At 37.8% G+C, this 18433-nt stretch overlaps 1 protein-coding gene across 1 annotated transcript in view; it reads right to left on the minus strand.

Annotated features, from left to right (window-relative positions):
• Nucleotides 1–18433, minus strand: part of zgc:114120 (uncharacterized protein LOC619267 homolog) — an 88819-nt gene that overhangs the window by 38834 nt on the left and 31552 nt on the right. Inside the window, exon 3 of the mRNA XM_036591579.1 lies at nt 11658–11681. Within this exon, the coding sequence (XP_036447472.1) occupies nt 11658–11681 (24 nt within the window). The remainder of the gene's footprint in view (nt 1–11657; nt 11682–18433) is intronic.

Below are 18433 nucleotides of genomic sequence, written 5' to 3' on the forward strand. Positions count from 1 at the left end.
ATCAGAATAATGGTCACTGCACTTACAGGGGAATTCCCACCAATTCTTGAAAATTTCTGCATGAATAAATGGCCATTAGAAATTTGAATTTTAATGCCAAAATCTGAATTCAAATGTGGTCTCATTCATACCATCTGAAATTAAAATGTAAACAAATTAAATTTTAAGGTTTGTCAGAGAGAAATATAAAATCTGAACGGAACTTTACATAAGTTTTATGATGAGGCACAAATGAACTCGAATTGAATTTCTAAAAAGCAGTTTTTCACTTAATTCATCTTTTCAGATTCACTTTCAAAATAACATCTGGATGTCTTGCAGGCAAAAGCCGTTGACCACCAAGTCTCTCTCACCCCCACCCCCACCCTCCCTACCTTGCACCTACATTCACTGGCCATTTCATCAGAAACACTTACATACATCATACAGGTAGACTTGCAATTACTGACTGTAGCCCATCCGTGGCTGCAGTTTATCAAACTTACTCCCTCCTTCCCCTCAGTGGAAAGGGACCACCACAGGAGCACCACTCACTAGACATCATTTAGGTGCTGTTTTGCTCTCAGCTCAGTAAAGACACTGAAATAGTACTGTCCCGACTATATTAGGTACGTCAGTGTTGGTGGAGTTGACAGGCATGGCTTTAGAAGTGTGTACAAAATACACTATGCTTTATTATGCATTATTTCGTATATTATTGGTGTAAAAACTAATTCAGTATACTATTAAAATCAACTTCACAGATATTCCAATTTGAGTTTTTCCAGTTGGTTAAGTGCTTTCTAGGAAATTGGTGGGGTATTATAATACTGTACCCTTCGGATGCCACTGTGTTAACAGATAATGGATGTATCTTTTGCTATTTTTCTGGGCATGCTTCTAAAATGCAAACAAGTTCAGCTGTCCGAGCAGAGTTTCAGGCTAGTTCTGTGCTTTGATGAAATGAAGGTTTATCACATGTTTCTGGATCTTCCATCAACACTGATGATCTGGCTGCTGCCTGGCAAAACTCAACTCATATTTGCATAAAGTTGAGAGAATGAAACCTTTTAATCGCTCTCTCTGCATGCTTTGCACAGGTGCCGCTCCCACAGTCCCCCCACGCACAACTGCTACCTGACTCCATAGAAATGAACAAGAGTAGAGACGAAAATTGCCTCACTTTGCTGTAATGTAAATGCAGCCTAAGAGCTCCCTCACAGAAAGTAATTACACAAAATGGTTACAAATAATGTTCCCTGATGTCTGAGGCATTGTTTTACAATGGTTTTGAGAAGCTTCTGGTCTAAAACATGTAATTTTTATCCATTCATCCATTTGCGGTACATGCAGGGCATGGCAAATATAATCCCCAAAGATTTGCCAGATTCACCACTATTTTACCATTATCAACATTACAGTTTCACTGCCAAATTTGTGTTGCAGACATTGTGACACCTGGTTCCAATCACCAGCACTGTAAAGAAATCTGAATAGGTAAGATGCACTACAATGAACCATTTCACATCATACGTTCCTGAATGACTCTGTTTACATATCAATCACTGAAATATGTATAAAAAAATCAGTCAGTGGTACTCAGCGCAAGACACTGGGTTGCAAGGAAAACATGGGAAACAATTTTCAGGGTGAAATTAAAAGCAAACCATCCTTAGGGTTTGTTGTGGCATGGTGGTGATTAATGCAAATGACTGAACATTTACGTCACCAACAAATCAGTTATATTTTAGATACACATTAGCTGTTCAGCTGTTTGACTTTCACTTTACCAACAGTCCACTCAGCCCTGGAACTGGCAGCTTACAGGCCTATTCACACTAGCTCTGACTTTTGCAGGCAAAAAATTCCACGTCAAGTTATAAAAATGAACGCATGCATATTAATGACATTTTTCACATCAAATCCGAAAGTTACGTACTTCTGCATAACACTTATCTGCAGAGCCAGCTTGAAGTTCTGTATTGTACAGATGCACTACAAGCAGGGCAACCAATCAGAGCTCTGTTGTCTTGTTTGGAATCCAAGCAAATATGCGGATCACAATGGCAGCAGAATGGCTATCTTTCTTCAGCACAAAAGCATATACGACGAGCAACACATTCAGTGTAAAAACACAGAGGTTAAAGAAAACATATGGCAGACTAAAGCTGAAAAGCTGAGTGAGGGTAATGAAGGTGAGACCTTAGTACAGCATAATCATTTTTTGTTTATCTAGGTGTAGACTAAACAATTCATGCCCAGTCTATTTCATAGGCTATTTAAATGGAGTGAACCTAGGGATATACTCAATGTGGGTGCCTTTTAGTTGTAGCACTTTAAAAAGATACTACTACTACTACTCATTCATCCATTTTTGCTTCCTCCTCCATATTCTTCCTGCATTCTGAGAGTGTTGCATCAGACTGGATGTGAAGGTTCTGCTACGTTAAAAATTGCATCTGTCTGAAAATGGCCTATAGCTGATGTCCCTGGAGATACTCAACAAAACTTTGCAAAAAAAAACCACTCAGACAGTTTTGTGGAAAGATTAATCAAAAGTTGAGGAAAGTTAGTCCTGTAGCACAGCAAAAACCACTGCATTCTGCAGAGAGTGAGTGAGAACATCATACCAATGGGCACGTGGCATAGTTTAGGGATTTTTTTTCTTCCTTCAGGCCTAGCTACATGAATCTTCATCAGAGACCATTCAAAAAGACTCATTATTAAGAATAAATGACGGCAGTCCTGAAGCTAAAATGCTGCAGTCATAAAGTAACACAATTCCATGACAACCCACCATGTGCACAGTGACGTTTACACAGATATGTACAGACTACTGTGGTACAATCTGTTCTAGTCATCACCTTTAAAGCAGATGACCTTGCAACCCCTGCTGATGACCGATATGTCTCTGTCTCATCGTTTGATCAAGAGGAAGGCTGTGTCAAAAGGACAGAGCATTTGATTAAAAGGAAAGCCGTGTCAAAGGGAGAAACCTGTGAGATTTGTGTGGTCACCTGGTGTGTCCTCTTGAGACCTTGACTTCAAAACATATTACTATAAACTTTAAAACCACCCCTGTCCTGTGGACCCATTGCCCCAAACTGTTTCACACATTCCCAGCCTCAACACTCCTGATCCATTAATGAAAGGCTTCATAATTAGCTGATGAACAAGATCAGGTGTGCTGCAGCAGGGAAAACATGGAACTATCCAGGGCACAGGATCCACAGGTCTGGAGTTGAGAACTCCTGCTTTAAAGCCCCTGGATACACCTCGTCCTTCAGTTGACTCAGCAAACTCTAAAGCGAGAATAATTACAGATTCTTCTCATTCAATGAACCATCTTTACCAAACACGTCCTTCTGGGAGGCGCTACAGATCTTTAAAAACTTAGACAACCTGTTTCAAGAACAGCTTTTTTCCTACTGCAATAAGGTTACTAAACTCCTTTGAGAAGCCTATATCATTATATTCTGTATGAAAGATTTCCAGACTTTGTATGAACGCACAGATGAAATTACTGTGTAAGTTTCCATGATTCCCTTATACTAAATGTTGTATATTGGATACTGCATTGTATGTTGTTTACTGTACATGTGCTACATTGTATGCTTATGTGTATTTTGCTACAACATGAGTTGACATACATCTTGATGCCCCAGATACAATTACCACTGACACATTGTGTGGCAAACAAATAATCAATCAATATGTTTCAATGTAAAACCTTAGGTCTTGAACTCCCAGCACAAAGCATAGACTCACAGCTTTAATGTCTTTGATTGCCACCCTCTGGACTCCCAGCCACAAACCTTAGACTCCCAATCGCAAGCCTTGGACTCCCAGCCTCAAGCCTTGTATTCCCACACTTCACTCAAACCTCGGACTACTTTGAACTCCCAAAGGTAAACCTGAGACATCCAGCCTCAAGCCTTGGACTACCAGCCTCAAACCTTGGACTACCTTGAACTCCCAAAGTTAAACCTGAGACATTACAGGCCTTGAGGGCCATTCATTTACAGCAGCAGCAAATTACCTGAGGCCTGTGGAAACCAATATAGTAAAGCCAACGTGACCTGCGTCTGTGTATCTTCCAAGCCTCTTTCACTCATTCACCAAAGGGATTCTGTTCAAAATCTGGCAACCCAACTGTTGTCCCCTCTGTACCACAACATCTCTTTGAGCAGATCTCTGAAAAAGAAGGAAAGAGGAAAGATGTCCTGGTGTGTTGGACAAGTATTTCTAGTCCAAATTAAAGGTCGCTTTTCCAAAAAAGCCACAGCAACAATGGAACCACAGTCTTTTCTGGTCATCTGAAAGACTGGAGAACTTTCAGAGTAGCGGTACACTTTTTGTTCCACTTCTGCTGGAACTTCTCTGAAGAACTCAAAAGTACTTTCTCCCATGAGAACTTGGACCTGCAGACGGTAACTGAATTCACCGCACAACTCAAGTGGGACAAGGACTTCCCTCAAGAGCTCCCTGCTCTCCTCTGAGCATGACTGCATCCACCTCTGTCACTGTCTTTCAATTTATTTATGCAACTGGACTTCATGAAATCTGACAACAAAAGTATCCAGTAGTAACAGGTCAAGGTGACTAGACTAGTCCTGTGAGTTTCATAACATAGATGTGAATGATGTGAACTATAAAGGTGTAGGGGCTAGACAATGGTCTCGGACAATAGGTTTCTCTGTTTGAGGTCTAATTGAAAAAAATTAATGCACAGTTTGAACACCCCTGTTTCAAATTATTAAATAGTTGATTTTATAAGTGAAAATAAGTTAACACACCCTCTACAGAGAACACACTTCTGCATATTTTACTGTACAATTTCTACTCAATTTTCTACCACCTATTGCATGATAGCTGCAAGGCTAGGAGGATGAGGGCTAATACATGTTTCCTCTGAGTCATATGAAGCCAGTCACTGCATCTTTTTGAACTGTGTGGTCACTGGACAGCTCAACACCCATTCATTATTGGGCAGTTTCTAACCACAAGACCACTACTAATATTATTTGGGTGGCAGAGAATGACTAACACAACTGAGCAAGGTGGACCTAGAAGGCTGAAGTGACACCAGATCCAACAACTGATCCCCAATGGGAATATTCAAGTCCCTCTAGCATAAATATCAGTAAGATACTAGAAGCCATATTGTTCTTTCTATACGCAAACTATGCAAGCTACGTAGGGCCCCCACCTGCTGAGTAGGGCCCTGCCATGGTGAGAATGATGTCATATATTTTATAGTTATTAGATAAGCTATTTCACATTTCTAAAGAACACAGCGTCCCCCAGTATGCCGACTGGGCACATGTCACAACAATGAGCTGTTATGAGAGTGTTATATTTTTGCCATGAAATGAATGGATGAAATAGCGGCAGATGTGACAAGATGACTTCAGAACAGCATTACCCATCAGGGTGTGACACTGACAGTGAGATAAGACAGATGCAGGTATCCACATGTTGTATTGTTCACATGAGTCACTGGCATGGTCTCTCGTTAAATGTGTGTTTGAAAGAAATGTTTGAAAGTTTTCTGTCACTTGCTTGTCACTGCTAGAGTGACAGGAGGACTTCGCTAGCTGACTTTCTACCACTGGGTCAATCTGAAATGTTTCCAAACTCCCTATGTGGCACATTACGTAGGTAATGAAATTATAGAGTCTACACCACAAATAATACAAAATTTAAAGTGTTTCAGCCATAGAACACCTCATGTTCTGTAAACATATAATGCATTATTTGTGTGTAGACGTCATACTTTCATGAACCTATATAGAGATGTATGGAGTACATTTATTACTAGCTAGCTAAGAGAGTACTGCTGAATGGCTGACAAAGTTAGAAAGTTCACAAGCTAAACTTCACGTTGTGGTAGCTGGTTGTCATCATAAACATTCAGTAAAACTCCAGCAGCACTCCTGTGTCTGATCCACTCATACTAGCGCAACACACACTAACACATCACCACCACGTCAGTGTAACAGCAGTGCTGAGAATGATCCACCACTTAAATGGTGGTCTTGACCTTTGAAAAGCAGGGTAAAGGAGGGCTGACAAAGAGCACCCACATGGTAAGTAGAACTGATAACATGGACAATGAGTGTAGATACAAAGAGATATATTTAATGAAGTAAACGGTCGGTATATGTTTTAAATTTCCATTCAAATTCACCACCAGGTGGGACACTTGCCATTACACAGTGCCAACAGTCATTTTCTGGGCTTCCAGTTCAGGACAGCTATGGCATCACTGAGGTTTGAACCCATGATAAGTTCACATAACAGAAGATACAGATTGTCGCTTTGTTAACCCTCTACTTGATGCTCAATTAACTCAAAATTGTAGGTCAAGCACAAATAAATTCAAATCAGTTCAAGTTAAATTGCAAAGGCTGGACATTTCAGTTTTTGTAATCAAGTATTTTATGTATTGTGACGACTAAGGCAGACTGTATTGGACTAACTAAGATTAACATTTTAAACCAATATTTTTTGCATTCTTATGGTCAACAAATTTAAGTTGGATTTTTTTTACAGTGTGACATCAGTCCTGGTCTTTGCATACCTAGTCCTTCTTCTGTCCTGAAAAAAATGGCAGATTTCAGGCCTTAATGAATATTTATGTTTGCTTCTGATGCAACATTTCTGTAAGACGCCTGGGAGTTTCTTATCTGCGGTATACATTGAGAACTGCTATTCTCCATGAGAACATATTAGAACAAACTGAGGGCGGGTCAGAAGCCTCAAAACTGTAGATTTTTTTAAGCTTCCCATAAAGTAACCTAGCAACCACTTCAAAAAGACAAGCCAAGAAGACAATTAAACCTTCTATGCAGAGCTAAATGAATATTGCAGCACTGTACAGAGTGTGTTTGTGTGGGTCTGGGTCCGTGATGCGTTTCTTCATTAGACACACACTGCATATTCAGCAATTAGAATCTCTCTCTCTCTCAATCTTTCTCTCTCTTGCTCTCTCGCTCTCTCTCTCTTCAACTGTGGAATTATTCATGTGGCGTATTCATTGGGCAAATTAATTGTTCTGCTGCTTTCAGCCCATCAAAATGTGATGATGCGACAAAGGGGGGGGGGTAATTTTCTAATACACATATCCTGTAGTGGGCTGAGGGTGTGTGTGTGTGTGTGTGTGTGTGTGCGGGCATGTGTGTATCAAGCTTGTTGGAGTGTAATGAGTTTTGCTATTCCTGTCTACTCACCTCTTCTGTGTTCCTTCTTTTGTTTGTTATTTCAAATACAGCAGAAGAAGCAGCAGCAGAAAACATGCACCAAAGGCCATATGTAAAGATGGGTAGCACAGCGCTCAGTCAAAAGGACTTTAGTTTTAATTTAAGTAAATGAGCAAAAATGTATATGACAGTATCATAAAATTTTCCTCATAGTTTTATATGTATCACGGCAGTTATGTATTTTCAAATAAATGCATTTTAGATGCTTAAGTAAATATTTTTGTAGGTTATAGTGGAATATTATCCTGGGATGTCCCTTCACTTTCTTACAAGATCCATTTTTAACGACTAAAATAAATCTGAAGTCGTTATATTGTGCAAAAAAGTAGAAACAAAACTGAACAATATATATATATATATAGCCACATTTCCAGAAAAAGTTGGGATGCTGTGCAGAATGTAAATAAAAATAGAATGCAATTTTATTGTTTTTTGATTTTGAATATTGAATTTAATGCCAACAACACATTCCAAAAAAATTGGAATGGGTTCATGTTTACCGCTGTGTTTCATCATCTCTTCTTTTAACAACACTCTGCAAGCATTTGGGAACGGAGGAGCCCAGTTGCTGTAGTTCTGAAAGTGAAATGTTTTCCTGTTCTTGTTTGATATAGGATTTCGGCTGCTCATCAGTTCAGGCTCTCCTTTGTCGTATTTTTCATTTCATACTGCGCCAAATGTTTTCAGTGGTGACAGGTCTGGACTGCAGGCAGGCCAGTTTACGCCCGGACTCTTTTAATACGGAGTCATGCTGCTGTAATACATGAACAATGTAGTCTTACACTGTCCTGCTGAAATAAGCAAGGCCTTCTCTGAAAAAGATGTTGTCTGGATGGCAGCATATGTTGCCAAAACATATATCTGTTGTTTAGCATTAATGGTGCCTTCCCAGATGTGCACGTCAGCCATGCCATGTGCACTAATGCCCCCCAGTATCATAAATACTGGCTTTTGAACTTTGCACTGATAACAAGCTGAGTGGTCTTTAGCCTGGAGGACGCAGTGTCCATTTTTTCCAAAAAGAATTTAAAATTTTGACGGATTACAGGATGCTTTTCCACTTCCCCTCAGTCCATTTTAAATGAGCTCGGGGCCAGAGAAGGATCCAGGGTTTCTGGATCCTGTTTAAATATGGATTTGTCTTTGCGTTTTAGAGTTTTAACTTGAATTTGTAGATGTAGTTATGAACTGTTTTCACAGACAGTGGTTTTCAGAAGTGTTCCTGAGTCCATGCAGTGATTTCCACTACAGAATCATGCCCGGTTTTAATGCAGTGCCATCTGAGGGCCCAAAAATCATTACCAGCAAATACTGGTTTTTGGCCTTGTCCCTTGCATACAGAGATTTGCAGATTCTCTGGATCTTTTAATGTTATTACGTATCATAGATGATGAAAAGCAAAAGTTCCTTGCTATTTTATGTTGAGAAATGTTATTCTTGAATTGTTGCACTATTTGATCATGTAGTTTTTCACAGAGTGGTGAATCTCTCCTCATCTTTACTTCTGAAAGACTCAGCCTCTCTGGAATGCTCTTTTTGTACTCAATCATGTTACTGACCTGTTGCCAATTAACCACCACGTGTTCTTTTAAGCATTACACAACTTTACCAGCCTTTTGTTGCCCCCATCCCAACTTTTTGGGAACGTGTTGTTTGCGTCAAATTCAAAATGGGCATATATTTTTCAAAAAACAATAAAATTTGTACTATTTGTAATAATCTTTGTACTATTTTAAATTAAATATAGGGTTAAAATGATTTGCACAACACTGTATTTTGTTTTTATTTACAACCCCATTTCCAAAAAAGTTGGGACGCTGTGAAAAATGTAAATAAAAACAAAACACAATGATGTGCAAATAATTCAAACCCTATATTTCACTGAAAATGCTTAAAAAAACTGAGGAAAAAAATGAGAAATAGTAGTGTTTTTTGAAAAATCTTTGCTCATTTTAAATTTGATGCCAGCAACACGTTCCCAAAAAGCTGGGACGGGGGCAACAAAAGGCTGGTGAAGATGCCTAATGCTTAAAAAAAACACATGGTGGTTAAATGGCAACAGTTCAGGAACATAATTGGGTATAAAAAGAGCATCCCAGAGAGGCTGAGTCTTTCAGAAGTAAAGATGAGGAGGGGTTCACCACTCTGTGAAAGACTGCATGATCAGATAGTGCAACAAATTAAGAATAACGTTTCTGCAAAATAGCAAAGAATTTTTGCTTTTCATCATCTATGGTACATAATATCAATGTTTTTGATTCTGATTCTGCAGTGGAAAACACAGCAGGGGCTCAGAAAAACTTCTGAAAAACACTGTCTATGAAAACAGTTTGGCGCTGTCACAAATGCTAATTAAAACTCTTAAATGCAAAGAAGAAAGCATATATAAACAGGATCCAAGAATGCTGCCACCTTCTCTGGGCCTGAGCTCATTTAAAATGGACTGAGGGGAAGTGGAAAAGTGTTCTGTGGTCCAACAAATCAACATCTGAAATTCTTTTTGGAAATCATGGACACTGTGTCCTCTGGGCTAAAGACCACTCGGCTTGTTATCAGTGCACAGTTCAAAAGACAGTATTCAAGATGGTATAGGGGTGCCTTAGTGCACATGGCATGGCTGACGTGCACATCAGTGAAGGCACCATTAATGCTGAATGATATATACATGTTTTGGCAACATATGCTGCCATCCAGATGACTTCTTTTTCAAGGAAGGCCTTGATTATTTCAGCAAGACAATGTCAAACCACATTCTGCATGTATTACAACAGCATTGCTTCATATTAAAAGAGTCTGGGTGCTAAACCAGCATGCCTGCAGTCCAGACCTGTCACCCACTGAAAACATTTGGCACACTATAAAATGAAAAATACGACAAAGGAGACCTCGAACCGTTGGGCAGCTAAAATCCTATGTTCACCAAAAATGGGAAAACATTTCACTTTCAGAACTACAGCAGTTGGTCCAACGCTTACAGGGTGTTGTTAAAAGAAGAGGTGATGAAACACAGTAGTAAACATGCCCCCGTCCCAACTTTTTTGGAATGTGTTGTTGGCATCAAATTCAAAATGCGCATATTTTTCGAAAAACAATAACATCTCAGTTTCAACATTTGATTTGTTGTCTTTGTACCATTTTCAATGAAATATAGGGTTTCAATAATTAGCACATCATTGAATTTTTTTTTTATTTACATTTTGCACAATGTCCCAACTTTTTTGGAAATGAGGTTGTAAATTGGCAAAAATGTAGATCATAATAATATATAATTACTTTTTTTTTTTTTTCAAAAAAATACTTCATGTAGTAACAAGTAAACTAACTAGTTTTATTCAACCTAAAGAAATACTTTGCATGAACGATTATTTCAATCGAACTCATTTTTTGAGTTGAATAAACCTAGTTCAACTGCTTGTTACAATATGAAGTCATTTTTTTTAGGTAGATCTGACGAACTATTTTTTACAGTGTATGTAAGTAAGTTAGATGCTTAAGTAAATATTTTTGTAGGTTATAGTAGAATATTATCCCGGGATGTCCCTTCACTTTCTTACAAGATCCTTTTTAACATCAAAAGTAAATCTGAATTAATTTCATTGTGCAAAATAGTAAAAAACAAACCTAAACAACATATAGATAAACCTGTGTCAACATTGCTTTCTAACACTATTCCACAAGTAATAAATGTTGAAATGTTAAAAGAAATCGTTTAAAAAGAAATAAAAGAAAATAAAAAGAAATAAAAAAGCTTTTTGAAAAAAAAGTCTAAAACAATTCTTAAGAAAAAATAAAATTTCTTTTAGGTAAAGGTAAAATAAGAAGGTACAATAAGAAAATAAGTTAAAATATTCAAATAAAGAAATTAACTTGGGAGAAATGGGTAGAGAAATGCACAGTTCTTGGTTTATTTGTTTTTAAACTATGTTTCTGTCATTGACTTGTCGCTTCACTACTCAGACATGTATAATAAAAATAATAAATAGTAATAATAATAGCAATAATAATTTATATAGTACTAAATAGTAAATATAGTATCATTGGTGATAATAATAAATAATAATAGTAAATATAATTAAATATCTGCAAAATATTTTTTTAAGTTGCATTGACTCCAAACCCTGTACTAACTCCTTTTTTTAACTTAAAAACATTAGCTGTAAAAAGGCACAAATCTGCACATTTCCTGTGGAAAAATTCATTTCAGGAACATATTTGGACCTTAAAGACCATGTTGTACTTTTGAGGGCAAATTTATATTGTTTGTATCTTGATGAACAAAACCGTACCAGTACCCATCACTGACACCGACATATTACACACAGAACAACACGCTCACCATACAGACACATAAGAGTATGCACACACACACACACACACACACACACAACATGCAGTTCAAATAGCTGCAGTACTGACCTTAAAACTCCAGTAATGTGGTTGCTAGGGGGCAAAGAGAGAGAGAAAACAAAGAGTAATGAGTTAAACCTTTCCCATCCTTTTAAGCAAATAAGTGTTTTCACCCAGACAACCACGACACTAATGGAGCGAAAGAATGAGTGGAGAAAAGCAAGGAGACAAAAGATGGAATAGAGGGGGAGAAAGAGAGAGGAGGGGCAGTTTTCAATGCATTGTTAAAGGGGAATTCCATGGCTTTTTTACAATTTATGAAGAATTACATCTTTAAGATGTGAACAAAGTCATTGAGAGTGGTTTGAAATAAAATGCTCCATTATAGAGAAACTTACTGACCCAGAATGCTTCACAACGGTGGTGATGGGAACCAAATGTCTACAGACACTAACTCTTAAAGCTAACATACAAAAAGTTTTGAAATGGTTATCAATATGCTACATGATGCCTGAGACACTGTTTTACAATAGTTTTGAGATAAGCTTCTGTTCATGAATGTATTGTTATTTATATATTTTTTTGGATCTATCACCATTTTACCTTGATCAACATTACATATAAAAACTAAGCAGACAACTGTAGCCTGACTGGTTGTTTTGGAAAGCAAATAAAGGGGCACATTTATTAAGAGAGGTGCTAATTACCAACAATCTACCTATTTTGAGAGAAAATTAGATATTGTGACATAAAACATCAGAAATTTAAGAAAATAATTGGTTATTTTGACTTTCTGTTTATTTTCAGTAGCTCGCATTTAAGTTTAATAGTAAATTTTCATGTGAGGTCATGTCAGTGCGTAGAAGTGGGGGCTCACTATTCGCACGGAAGCAGCAATTAAAGAACAACACTATACCATAATAAAGTCAGCTACACCTAATGTACTTTACTATCACCAAAGCAACATAACTAGCACACTTTGACAAGGCTTTGTTTAGGGTACTGGCCTGTCTTATGATGTTAATTCAGTGTGCAGCAATGTTAGCTCTCATATTTTGGCTTCTTAACAGCCTCATAATTTAGAAGATACTTTTCTCTCTGAGAACAAACAATGGCTGCCATGTTAGCACTAAAAATAAGACAAGCTTTTCACAGAGGTTAAACAGTGAACAGTCAGTATTTACTATCAGCCTTAGTAAATCAGAGTAGGTGCTTCATTATAATCTCCTCCTAGTAATCTGCGCTTTGAGAGGCAAACTCTTATAAATGCATAAGCGATTTATGCATAAAAGATCAGCTTCAACCCTAGTGATCTGTTGATGAGTGCTAAGAGGCTATTGTGTTTATTTAGTAAATTGCAACAACCAGCTTTTTAACCCCAAAATAGAACATCGCAAAATGTTCGGAAATCGCCCCCCAAAAAGGGTTTATTTGTGTTGCAAACATTGCGACCAGTTCTTTTTACCACTGTGAAAAAATACAAGTCAGTAAGTGGCACTACAATGCATCTCACAGCAAACCTCAAAGTTTTAACCCTGCAGGGATTTTAAGGCACAAACCTCCCTTTATGAAGTTTTTCATGAGTTTGTACAGGTGCAAATGATCACCTTATAAAAAACAGACAGCCTCCACTGAGTCTTACTCACATACACACAGACAGATGGTGGAGACGGTTGTCTGCTGGACCTTAGCATGAGGGCTAACTGAAATGAGGCAAATGCTGTAACTACCATCCTGCCAACTGTAGGATGAGTCAAGACACAAATACACCCAGAAAAAGAATCAAACAGATCAATACTGTCATAAAGAAAAATCTCCAAACAGTAACTTTACAGAAGGAAAACCTAGAATCTGTTAATGTAAACCAAATTGGCCTTGCTTTGTTGTGAGAAAAGAATTTGATGTAGTATGTAATAGTAAATAGTATGGACACTCCTCTGTCCATATGGTTCACATATGAACATTAAGCTTCAAAAACACGCCTGGTCATGAATTCATTATTTTTTGTGATGTCACAAATACCAGCACATTTACACATATCCACCTATTCAGCCTAGACAAGTTTGGCCCCACCTTGGGAGCCACAGCATTTCATGTCCATTTTATTGAAGTAACATTTCACCATCTTGGCTGTAAATATGTCTCAGCATGTGCTAATATCCTAGTATAGGCTAAAACTATAATATAAACAAAAACACAGACTTACTTTGCTCTACTTTAAGCTTTAGCTCAGCTATAGCTGCTTTTCTCGCATCTTCCAGAGGGAACTTTTCCACAAAGGTACAATAGTTTCTTGTAAAATGCCTCTTAACATTCTTCTTGTTCGAATTTACAAAGCTGAAGTCAGCTTCTCATTTACCAGCTCCTTGTTCGAATTTGAACGATGCGCCAGAATGTAGCTAACTATGTAGCTACCTATGTAGGTAACTGTTGCACCATTTAAGGTGGAATGTGAAAATTCGAACAAGAAGCTGACGAGTAAGAAGCTGACGAGTGAGAAGCTGACGAGTGAGAAGCTGACGAGTGAGAAGCTGACGAGCGAGAAGGTGACTTCAGCTTCATGACTTCGTGTTTGACAGTTTCTCGTTGCAGATTAAACATATGAGCAAACCAGCTGGAGCGCTTATAAACACATTATAAAAGTCAATTAATCTCCAAATTATCGATGTTCATATTAAATCTTTCTCTTTGCTATTTCATTAGCTGCTAGCTAGGCAAGATTGTTCTCTGTGTCACTGTGTGACCAGCAGTCTGCGTGCCAACCTTCAGGGTTAAACAGTGACCAAGCAGTAATACATTAACTCCAGTGTTTAAAATCATTTATCATTAAAACTGTTAGAACAACCAGCAGAGCTTTATTTTACTACAAAGAAGGAGTGTTTTATTTTTACCTAAAAATCTAATTCTGCTGGAGAGCCGCAACAGGGCAGTCAAAGAGCCGCATGTGGCTCTGGAGCTGACCCCTGTTCTAAGGGATAACAGGAAGTTGTAAAATGGTCACACAGAAATTATAATTGTTTTTATACACAAAACATTATAAGTGGGCCTAAAACATAATAAAATAAGCAATAAATGTAAAATATGGGTCATTACAAACTTGGTTTGCTTTCCAAAATGTCTGTTGGAACCTTAGTCATGAAATTTTCACACAGTGTAAAAGGCAGCTGGTTCTCAAACAGTGAAAACATGTTGCATCTTCACTCACACTGAGTGCGAGTTTTGGCATGGCTCCACTAGCCAAGGGTTAAAGGCCGTGAGCAAGAGATTCCTGCGTGGGTGTCTGCTCCCCGGTGGCTGTCCGGCTGAATGCATAATGTGTGTGTGTGTGTATGTGTGTGTCTGTCTGTGTGTGTCTGTGTGTGTGTGCACAGTGTCTGGTGATTATAGTAAATCTAGGGGACATCTGCAGGTCAGAACTCATTCCATCCCTTTATTTTCCTGTTTATATTTCACTCACACACTCATTCCCGCATGCATGAATTCATTCTTTAACTTTTTGGCATCATTTCATCATCCATTCATACACTGGTGCTCTCGAGAGGGTGTCTCCAAAACCAACAACTCTATCCATTAATCCCAATACATGGAGGCCTCCAAAGCAAGCAGTGCAAAAGTTTGGGAACACAGAGAACACATTTCTGCACATTTTAAGTTTATACAACATATTATATGTAATGTTTTATGTTTTCTAGCATGTTAAACTCAGCAAATAAACAGTAAGTGTGCACTAGAAAAATGCCATACTTATGCTTGTTCTCAACCAGGTACACACACAATAAAAGGGGCAACCTTAACATGAATTTACTTGATTTAATTTACAGCGTACTGCATCTAATGACTGAAAATGTTCAAAAAAACAAAAAAAAGAGCTTTTTGATTTAAAGAGAAAAAAGGCTGAAAATCGGCCCTCAACAAAGGGAAGTTCTAAATGAGTCAATGTTTTAAAATGTCATAAAATGGTAAAATGTCTCACTTTCAACATCTGATGTGTTCTATGTTCTATTGTAAATAAAATATGGGTCTATGAGATTTTTACAAATCATTGCATTCTGTCTTTATTTACATTTATTTACATTTTACACGGTGTCCCAACTTTTTTGGAATTGGGGTTGCAGAACCCCATTCTCCAAACACATTCTCCAACAATCTGAAGAACGATTTCACCAAGCAAAGAACCATTTAAGCATGAAATACAGCACTTATGAATCTAAACAGAGCTATTGCCTTTATTAAAGAACCCTTAAAGAACAACCTTTTTAAGTGTGTAGAGAAAGAATTAGGTAGGGTTGGTGGAAAAGACTGATCTATCACTTCATCCAGCAGGTGCAAGTACTTTAATGTTTATCTGAAAACAACACAGTCTCTGACTACAACCATCCCTGAGTTTCCAATGAGGCTCAAACATGCACTGAATCACTCCCTCTGAGTCATTTATGAAATGAAAAGTTGGACTTTTACAGCAGCCTGCATGAGCAAGTTAATCCCAGAACCAGAATTCAAAGACACGCTAAGTAGATGTAACCATTACAACTGGATGAAATAAAGGCCTGTAATGTGCTACTTAGAGAGAAATGTGAAAAAATGACTTAGCGTACCTTTAAAATGAAATAGCGATTGCTAAGAAAAATCAATAGGCTTTCCCTGCTGGGGAGCAACATTTCACTAATGCTTTTTTTTGCTTTAGTGCTTTTATGGTGGGTTTATATGGATTTAGTGGGATGAATTAGAGCCAGAAAGTTAGCTGCTGAATTCAATCATTTGCATCGTAATGCTAAATAAAGAGCCACTAAAAGAGAAAAATTAATCTATTCTCTGACATCATGTTAAAACCCAAATCAGGAAGCACCAACTTGCTGGCCAGTTTCCGTTACTGTGGCAACACAGCCTCTAAAACCAAGGATGCTGGAAGCTCACACTCACTAAAATATATAACATAATGTTTTGGGAATCTGTTTGTAAAGCCAGGGCTAGCACTGAAAAAGCAACCCTAATTAATGATGAACTCTTTAAATGTCTAACAAAAATGTACTACACAAATTTGATCTAGTGCATGAATAAAACAACATATTCCAAAATAAAAGGACTTAACAGCATGCTCTTAGGCATCTGAGAATTAATCATGAAAGCTATGTATCTGAGCAGTAAGTGTTTGTTAAAAAGAAAAGAAAAAACAATAACATTAGAATAGATACAAATGAACAACACACTCTTCTTACCACTGCTAAACCTCTACTCGAGAAAGACCAGTATTTACATTTACCATCCAAGACCTGCTTCAACTAATTAATCCTTCAATAAATGAAATCAGTTGTGCTGCTGATGCAATTTAACAAATCCATGTAATGTGTAAAAACAAAAAAAGTTTCATTGTATTTATGTATATGTATAATTATTCTTATGTTCTATAATGTTTTAATGGCAAAAATACACACTGCTGTGATAAACAATAAGTGCACTATTAATGTACTGTACTGCCAAACTTACTGTAGAGCCTGGACTTGTGTGAAAAAAAGCCCCAGCCCACCTTTTTAACATACCCTCCCCAACTTCGACTCACAACTGGGACGTTACACAAGTGGCCACTCGCGGCACAAGGGGAGGATGGAATTAAGGAGCGGACTTTTTTAATTGGAACATAAATGCTAACCTCTGCTAGGTTAGCTTCAGTGTGCTATTCAGTCAGCCATGCAAACTTTGTAATGGAAATTTTTTTTTGAGAAGTCTGAACATAAAATGTATGAATCATGACTGCTGGAACCACAGGAGTGAGCAGGCATTCGACCCCCTCTTTTCGAAGTATCACTTTTCTATTACGTTCAGGACGCTTCCATCAAAATAAAAACAAATAGGCACAAAAAGACGAAGAGCTATTCAAGACTGGGGGCAGGACATTTCCCAAACACTGAGACCTTTGTTATTTCGTATTTAGTGAAATGAACTTACTGCAATGCATAAACTAATACACCTGGCTACAGTTTATATTACCACACTGTGAAATTCAGTAAATGTTAGTTTCAGTATTTCTTACTGCTGCCCTGCTAAACTAAGATTTGATGGTCTTAAAATTTGTTAGCTAGCAAAGCCTGCTTTCTGAGCAGAACCAGAGATATTATAAGGAGGGCAGTTATTTCCAATCTTATAAACCAGCTTCTATCACTTTGAAAGGAGAGAGAGCTGCAAACCCAATGCCATGTTAACAATTAAAAACAGTATATGAAATAGCTGGTAAAAATCTGACAAAAATCACATAAATAGTTTGTAGCCTTTGGCACAAATGATACAAAAAACAAGTTTTTCATGTTGTTTATAATGAGCTGATTTTTTCATTGAGGGGCGGGACTTGCCCATAACCAAACTGCAAATTAAGCTTTTCAAGCTATTGCATTCATTTTTCAACTAGTGAGCTGTCTCCTCCTCCTTCATAATGTAAGGACTTTGGTGGAACTCCGTGAGCCCAGGGTTCTAAACATACACTAGCATGAATTGTCCTTTGTCTTTTTTTCTAGAACCAATACATTTTACCCCACTACTGTTGGAGATGAGGCACAAGCTAGCAGAGTAATGACGTTGTTTGAGTAGTCATGAATAACAGATGGAGCAGTTTGCTACCAAAAGCCCAGCAAGAACACTGCAAATTGAATATTCTAGGTTATATATTAAGCATTTTAAATATAGCAGTGATATGGCTTAAAAATAGCTTTGTCTGTCATTTTTTGGGGGGTTTGAAAATGGGAATTATGTCAGTTGGCCATGATCTCTGGGCAAGTTCTGCTGCTGTGTTTACTTGGTCTTTCACCCCTCCAATGGCCTGTTAAAAGAAGTACTGAAACAGGCAGAAAGCGTCT

This window comes from Colossoma macropomum, unplaced genomic scaffold (genome assembly GCF_904425465.1).
Source record: "Colossoma macropomum unplaced genomic scaffold, Colossoma_macropomum, whole genome shotgun sequence".
Lineage (NCBI taxonomy): Eukaryota > Metazoa > Chordata > Actinopteri > Characiformes > Serrasalmidae > Colossoma > Colossoma macropomum.